The sequence below is a fragment of the Octopus bimaculoides genome, chromosome 5 (assembly GCF_046866305.1).
Source record: "Octopus bimaculoides isolate indiv1 chromosome 5, ASM4686630v1, whole genome shotgun sequence".
NCBI classification, from domain to species: Eukaryota; Metazoa; Mollusca; class Cephalopoda; order Octopoda; family Octopodidae; genus Octopus; species Octopus bimaculoides.
Genome location: NC_142932.1, coordinates 89,383,919 through 89,392,557, shown reverse-complemented (window position 1 = coordinate 89,392,557; position 8,639 = coordinate 89,383,919). Strand labels below are relative to the sequence as shown.

At 32.6% G+C, this 8,639-nt stretch overlaps 1 protein-coding gene across 48 annotated transcripts in view; it reads right to left on the bottom strand.

Annotated features, from left to right (window-relative positions):
* The window catches only part of LOC106869124 (sorbin and SH3 domain-containing protein 1), a 487,488-nt gene that overhangs the window by 296,529 nt on the left and 182,320 nt on the right, over positions 1-8,639 (bottom strand). For 24 of the 48 annotated variants that reach the window (XM_089352590.1, XM_089352584.1, XM_089352582.1 and 21 more), the window contains exon 5: positions 3,778-3,927. The exons of the other annotated variants lie outside the window; for them this stretch is intronic. In XM_089352590.1, coding sequence (XP_089208716.1) covers positions 3,778-3,927 — 150 coding nt within the window. The remainder of the gene's footprint in view (positions 1-3,777; positions 3,928-8,639) is intronic. 48 annotated transcript variants of the gene reach the window in all.

Below are 8,639 nucleotides of genomic sequence, written 5' to 3'. Positions count from 1 at the left end.
GTCTCAGTATGTTTTTGCACTGACTCCACATGGACAGTAGTGATGTTTGTTTATGTCCTGCAGTTTGATGGTACTTTATTCCATTGGACTTCAAAGTGTGTGAAAACAAGTGGAATAGAGTACCTTAATAATAAACAATTGAGGGTTGATGTCAGGAAAAACGTCCATCCGCAGAATACTGCCATCTCACACCCACATGAAAATGTGGATGAAAATCAATCATGTTGATGATGACATACAAAATACATATAAATATGTATCCATACAGAGAACTGATGCATAAACATCAAAAAATAAATAAGATAATTAAACTCCAACACATTACTACATTGCAATAAATCCAAGTGGGATCAATTTGCATGTACATACATATCTGGTTAAAACAATCTTTAAGAGCAATATATTTTAAATAAAAGCAGAAAAACATAAATTTGACACAAAGTTCATCATTTAATTGTACCCGACAGCTGTTTGTTTAAGATAAACATCATTAATTGTATCATTAGACCCAATTGGCCAGTTTCTACCATCATACTCTTGCTCCTTCCACTCACCCTTCATAGGACTTCTGCTGTCTATCACTCTCTCTCAAGCACCTCCCTCGGTCATGTTGCTTTGAGTGAGTATACACATCTCAAAGTATACACATCTTTGCTCATTGTAGATGCAAGGCACCTTCTCTTATCCATGATAAATGCATCCAGTACACTCTGAAAATTGGTTGGTGACAGGAAGGACATCACACTGTAGAAACCATGCTAAAATTAAATGTATAATCCTCCAAATGTCAGTGGCTCCCAACAAGAACTGACTGAGACAGGGCCAATGCATCCAACCAATTCTAGCTTGGAAATGAACCATAAAATGATGATGTTGATTATATATATATATATATATATATATATATATATATATATGAAATATTCCCAGTATGGGACTAGGATGACCATAGTTCAAATGAGTACTCAAAATACATATTGGGTGGAGTGGATATGTTTATGAATAACAAAAAGCCTTACAGAAAGCTTATTCCTTTCACTGATAAGTTAAATATTGTCTATGTGTGTTGGTTTATAAGGGACAGATGAGAGAAGGATACTCCTTATGTGCTGCAGAGGATATGGTTATTTTTATTGAAACTGAGTTTGTCTCGCAACTCAAATTTCATTGCCCCAAAACTAGAAACCATTAATTAATATCCAATCATAAAGGAGAGCCAGCAGAATTGTTAGCGTGGGGGGCAAAATTCTTAGTGACATTTTGTCTGTCTTTATGTTTTGAGCTCAAATTCCACCAAGGTTGACTTTGCTTTCATCCTTTCGGGGTTGATAAAATAAGTACCAGTTGAACACTGGAGCTGATGTAATCAACTTACCCCTCCCCTAAAATTGCTGGCCTAGTGCCAAAATTTGAAACCAATATCCTATCATAATGTTGTAAGAGTTTAACATACGTAGTTGTATGTTATAAACATTATCTGATGTAAAAGTTGATGTAAAATGCAAAATAGAATCATATTTTTACATCATGAAAAAACTGTTACTTAGAAGTTTCACTATTTAGCTCCTCTGACTATGGAGTCAAAGTCAATGTCTCTTTCTTATATATTTCTATCAGAATGTCAAGATTTAATCAGAATTTGGTGTGAACAAAATTTCTGGCTGTTGGCATTGGTGTTAGTAGTGTTCAAGAGCTATGTTATAAAGATGTGAAATGTATGAAAATGTGCATCTGCAAGCTTTTGTGCTTTTTGTCAGTATAGCTTGAACATGTATGTGTTTGGGTGCGTAAAAGTGGTTGATAGCTTCCTTTATCTTGATGACCTAAATGGAAGTGAAGGTAGGTGCACCAAAAGCATAGTAGCCAGAGTAAGGATGGAGTAGAGAAAGTTCGGAGAGCTGTTGCTTCAACTAAGGACAAAGAGTTTCTTTCTCATAGTGAAGAGGAAACTGTATGATGCTAGTGTATGAAATGTAGTGTTGCATAGTAACTAAACATGGCCCTTGACCTCAGATGCAAATGATTTGTGAAGACTAGAAAGAAATCAAGTGAACATGCTCCACTAGATGTGTAATGTTAAATGAGCATGATAGATGGAACACAAATGAACTAAGAGAAAAACTAGACATAAGAAGACTTAAATGTAGTGTGCAAGAGAGAAGACCATGCTGGTACAGGCTTGTTATACTTTTGGAAGACAACAGCTGTACAAAATGTGCTGAGCACTAAAATTGGAGGTCAAAGGGGAGAAGGAAACCTAAGAAGACATGGGACAGAATGGTGAAGATGCATCGTGTTCTTTCTCATGAAAGAATTGACAAAGGACTCTGATGATTGATGATATGCAGTGCTGAAAAAGAGCCACCTCCTCATGCAAGTATGGTTAAGAGGACACTAAATGGAGGTAGCTATGGTGGCTAAGATGCCCTCTACCCACACTACAACACTCTCCTTCATCTCTTTCACTTAACTTATTTCCACTGTTTCTCCAAATCTTCAACATCTTCTCATCTCTCTATCAATCACCCACTTTCCATAACTCTCAATTTCTTCAACACCCTCTCATCTCACTATCATTCACCATATCCTCACTCACTCCCTCATGCTCACCACATGTTCATGTAACCAAGGATAGTACTGGATTTCTGCCCATTCAACTTCTCCAACCATCCTGATCACTACCCTCCCCTCATTACAATGCCTGTGAAAATAGAGATCTTTCTCCTAACTGACTCTTTTGTGAGCCATTACTTACTTTCCTCCAGATTACTTATGACTGACATATATCACTTTTCTCTCACCACCACCCTCCTCTACAACTATCAATCAATCATTCATGCTCTTACTACCAAACAGGAAATTGTCATCACACCTCATCTCACACTCACTAATGCCTAGCATTATTGTCTCTCTTCTATCACTCCCATCCTACCACTGTATCATCTATCTAACACTCCCTCTGCCATCACCCTCTCACCACATTTACACTTTTCCTCCCATCATACTTTGACTTCTCTCACCTTATCTCAACTTCTATTTTTCCCTCTTAGAGTAGCAGAGACTCTTTAGTCTTGTGAGATACAAAGTGACCTCACTAGTGCCGGCACCATGATAAAATGCACTTAATGCACTCAGTATATTGTATTAGGGTTGGCAAATCAGAGACAACCAATGATTGTAAGACTCTTTAGTCTTGCCAAAAGGCAAGACAACTTCTCTAGTGCTGGTGCCAAGATAAAATGTACCAGGTACACTCTGTAGTGGTTGGTGACAGTAAGAGAAACTAGCCATGAGACATGCAAGCAAGACATGGTCTTTAAACCTGTCAAGAGAATTCTGAAGAAATAACAGAGACTATGACAACTTACATGGAAATGAATTTTAAAAGGATGATGATGATTATGATATATATATATATATATATATATATAATTTTTTTTTTATATCATTTTAGTAAAGTAAGAATGAAAATGACAGAAAACTAGAAAATTTGGGTCATCAAAGACCAATAATTTTCAAAAATATACTTAAAAATATAAACATAAAATTCATATATTATTTAAATTTCTTTGTGAGAAAGTTTTTACATACTTACAAAAATTGTAGAAAAATATAAATTTGCCAAAGAAAGAAAACAAATGAAGGAAAACGTAATGAGGAAAAGAAAAAAATCAGTTGTGTGAAAATATAATTTCCAGAAGACATTATATGGTAGAAATCATAAGTTTGTAGAAATGTGGAAAGAAGAGTTCGAAGAAAAAAATAGAATAAGTTTACCATTGTTTGTTATAGTGTAACACTTGTTGGTATAACTGCATGAGTTAGATGAAAGCAGAGGAATTTGAATGGAAGATTGGTAACGAGGGCTCTGTGGAGCCGGTGATGAAGGAGGTGACCATGCAGGTGATGGTGAACACATTGGCGAGACTAGATTGCAAATAAATAACAGAAAGAAAAAATAAAGCAACAAGCATGAATTTTTTTGTACTTTTTTCTATTTATACATGCTTAATGCATTAATTAAATACTTATTGAAAAGAATGCTCAAATAAATATAAAAGATCAATAACAACTAACAAGCTAAAGGTTAGCAAAATAATATCAATTAGAAGATACTACAAATTATTGCCATTAAAATTGTCTATTGCTATGGTTGTTGTTATTTTTTAAATAGATAAAAGAAAGCCAAATAAAGTTTATAATCTGATGATGAAACCAATTTACAACAAAACTTCTGACAATTTTTGATGATTATTTTCAATTATTTATTTTTTCCCCTCAAAGTTTAGTGAAAATGCTTGTTCCAATACATTGATATTCATTTGCTAACAGAAAAACATTGAAGTGAAGAGCTAAAAAAAACAAAAATAACAGAAGATAACAAAAAAGGAAAAAGTATGATGGTCTAAGGGTTTTTAACTTACAAGAATAAATGTTAACACTGTTAAATAAATCTGAATTTTATATAATAACAATTTTAGGATAAAACATGTTAGATTTTCAATATGTAACAGTTAATATTTCAATACTTTTTAAAAATAAATGTTTATATATTCTAATAAAATGTGGACAACATTCCATTTAATTTATTCTTTAACTTTCCTTAGGTCTGTCTCTTGCACCTCACCCTCGTGCAATTTAGTTACCATCTTCTCTCCTTCTCTCTCCAGGTAATATTGTGCAATCTCATTCATCACTGAAGCATGTCTGGACATATTTATTTTACAAAATGCATGCCAGTTACAGAGAAAATCATAATTTATGAAGTTTGTTTTAGTAACTGGTTGTTCATGAAGATGTCCAAACATTCAACATCTGAAGAGGGATAAATGATTGCAGAAGACCTACGAAAAACTGAAGAATAAATCTACTGGAATTTCATTGGATGAATAGATGCAAACATTGAAACAAAATAGGAGTAAATACATGGAAACATGTTTCAAAAAACTACATCCCATATGAATAGACTGAAATTTATAAATTAATTTTATACCTTTTTTTTTAACTAAATCTTTTTTAAATATAGCACAACCCAATGCTGGAACCAGTAATTGAACATATTTTCAAGGATAAATTGGTTCAAATCATTAAACTAGATTTAGAAAATATCTTGTGTAAATTAAAATATATTTTGTATATCAATAATAAACAATACAGAGAAATAAAACCTTATGTAGTCAATATTGAAAAGAAATTGTCTTTTTAGTTTCTATTAAAACAGTTATGGTTATATAACTGTTAGAATACAATTACTGATGATATACACAAGAGAGTTGTTTATTCATTAACAGATTACACTGAGGAAAATGTTTTTTGTTGTCCAGTGTTAGAGATGTTTCCAAGTAATTTTGGGGGTGCTGATTTCAAAAATTGAATCCATTTTGCTCTATCATGTCAAGATTTTTCACAAACTCAAATGTCCATTTTTCAACATTTCCAGTATTGTCACCATTTCTAAGGATAGATTTGGCTTCATTTAATGCAGACCCAGGTGTGAAGCTTGACATTACAGTTTTTCAATATCATTTAAAGTAAATGCAGCTACAAAAATGAAAATAAAAGTTATGACTTAGGTATCTTCAGTAAATAAAAAGCATCAAACTTGATCAATTTTCGCTATTTTCAATCTAACCAATTTTAAATGTAATAATGATGACAGAAATGTATTTTATGCAATCAGGTGTTAATAAACAACACATTTCTGTGGTCCTTGACAGCATACATGTCTCATGTTTATGAATTTGTCTACAGATATGCCCCTCACTGTGATTTAGTGTGACTATCATTACAAACCATGTGAGACATGTTCTTTTGGACCTTTAACTATTTCTTATGGAAATTTGTATTTTGAATGCACCCTTAATGTTTTAATTATGAGGTCATATGGGTCAAAGGCACTTTTTTATCAGGCATGGTCAAAGAACCATAGAAAGAATGTCATAGTATGTATAGTCTTTATGGAACTTTGCTATCACAAATCTGCATTTACTTACTTTGTAACTGTTGACAATTCTGAGAACACTTTTCCCAGGTTACAACTGGCTTGAACATGTTTTGTATTTCAGAAATATGGCCAATTGTAAGAGAAGAAAATGCAAAAACAGCCCTACTGTCTTTTGCTTTATTTGTGGATGTTGCACTTTACCTAAGTAGCGAAACAAAGTCATATATTTTTATGAAGAAAGCTTACCTTACTTACTTTGACATGAAACTGGGTAGTCAAAACAAAGCCTGAAAACCCCATATAATGTGTAAAATATGTGTTGAAACACTGAGACAGCTTTGTCTTGTGAGAAAATTAAGGTTTATGTGTCTGCCTGACCAGAGATTAGGTGGCTATTGCAGGACAATCATTTTTTGGAGACCATGTATGGCATTGTAAAAGAAGCACAGAATGCTTTTGCAGCAGTTGTGTCTGATTTCCTGGGAAACATGAAATCATCAAACTATGAAGAACTTATGCAGACCCTGTTAACCTGTTGCAACATGTGTGTAAAAGTGCATTTCCTGCACAGTCCTTTGAATTACTTCCCTGAAAATCATCATGCAATAAGTGATGAGCAAGGAGAAAAATTCCACCAAGACATTGAGACCATAGAGATTAGGTATGAAGGCAAGTGGAACACAAACATGATAGCTAACTACTGCTGGTCTCTGTAAAGAGACTGTAATGATGCAAGTTATTCATGCATAGCAGCAAAGGGAAAGTTCACTTCTTGAGTAGCTGCAACTCCAATTTGACAAAAATTTCTATCCTAAAATGTGTAATTAAACATTTTGTGTAATACATTTATTAAACAATAAGAAGTACTTTTTGGTTTGTGTTAGTTTATTTCAGTTTTGCATTTAATGGCAAAATTAACATTTTTGGTAAAAAAAAAAAATTCTTGTTAAAAAAAACAAAAAAACTTCACAAGATAGAAAATTTCTGGGGGCATTTCTGAACTTAGCACCATCAAATTAGGTGAGACTAATTATAAAAAGCAAGACAACTAAAAAAAATTTTTGAAAATGTTTCTCAGTGCTATAACAGAAGCAGCTGACCAGCCCTCTTATTTATGGGCAAACAACACAATTGTGCTTATTCAGAGAATACATTGTATAAAAAAAAAAAAAAAGATGTGATAAAAGAAAACTGATAGTAGTTTTGAAATCAGCATGTCAATTTTAGCCTAAATCAAGTGAAAGGTAAACTCAACAGAAATTATGTTCAAAATTGTTCCCCTGTGCTATCCATTTTAAAAGTTTGTAACAGAGAATATGTCATGACACTTCTGTTTTGAAAACAAAAGGATGATAGATTTGTCAGGATTTAGTGGAGATGTGAAATGATATAGTGTCAGACGAAGCGTTTTTTGACCTTCATCATTTTGAATTCAAATAATAGATATATCCATAAAGATGTCGACTATCTTCTTTGATCACAAAAATAGAGGGCTGGCAGATCAGTTTAAAAGTATTAGCTTAGTTTGATTTTTCTTTTCTTCTTAAATTCAAAACAAAATTCAGTCATTGTAAGACTTAGTGATGTAAATGAGATTGTCATAAATGGCAGAATCATCTTTGATAATTTTAAATACATTATCTTGGATGATGCCAAAAAAAGAAGTTAATAAATAAATCAAGAAGCACCAATTTCCCATTAGTTTAGTATGTAAAAGATATGTATTATAAATTGCTTGGCATTTTTAATCAACTAAGCACTCCTGAGCATAGAATCCTAAGTAAATTAAATAAAGAATCTTATGTAAATTGATTGATCATTTAAAATTTTGAATTTAAAGTTTCAAAATCATATTGACATTTTAATTGATATTGTTGCAATTTATAAAAAGATAAGAAAAACCAACGAAAAATCTTAAATAAATGTTGGTTTTTCTCCTACATCAGTTTGTAATGATTAATTAGTTTTTTAGTGGCTTCACAGAACCTAATCCAGTTTCCAATATCCATTCTTATCATGTCATATAAACTAATGATCTTTTGAATACAATATCTGATGTTCAAGCTCACTTCCTTACATTTCATATTTGTTTGAATTTTACTTAAAAACTCTTTTTCAAATTCCAAGTATCTATGTTTGGTTCAGGTTTTGCAATGCAGTGTGCTTTTGTTGTTCCTTAATCTTCCACACACAAACATCAACAGTCTATCTAAACACTTCACATCAGGTAGGATGAAAATCGCTAGAGGTAGAATCCTTTCTATAGGAAGGTAGTTCAATTTTAGCAATTGCATGTGAGTGTTTCGAGTGAAATTTATGTAGATGTGTGATTTTTTTTATAGTAGTATATGATATTAGATGTGATATTGTTTAGGCAAAATCACCAAGCTTAACAGTATGACCATTAAAGAATTTATGATATTAGTGAGTGCTTGGAAAGTATTGGAATAGGAAATTCTTAGCTACATTAAATAGGATTGAACTAAGATACAATAGGTTACATGACAACTCTCATCCAACCTAATGTTATTATAAGGTATCTAATAATTTAAAAAGAAGGTTTACCCAGCTTATGTACTCTTTCAACTCCAGAGACAAGAAATACAAATTCACTTCCCTATCCTATTTTATCTGGAGATAATGGGACCATGGAATCAGTCCATCCTGTTAACCTAAAGCATTCTCAGCAAAGCAC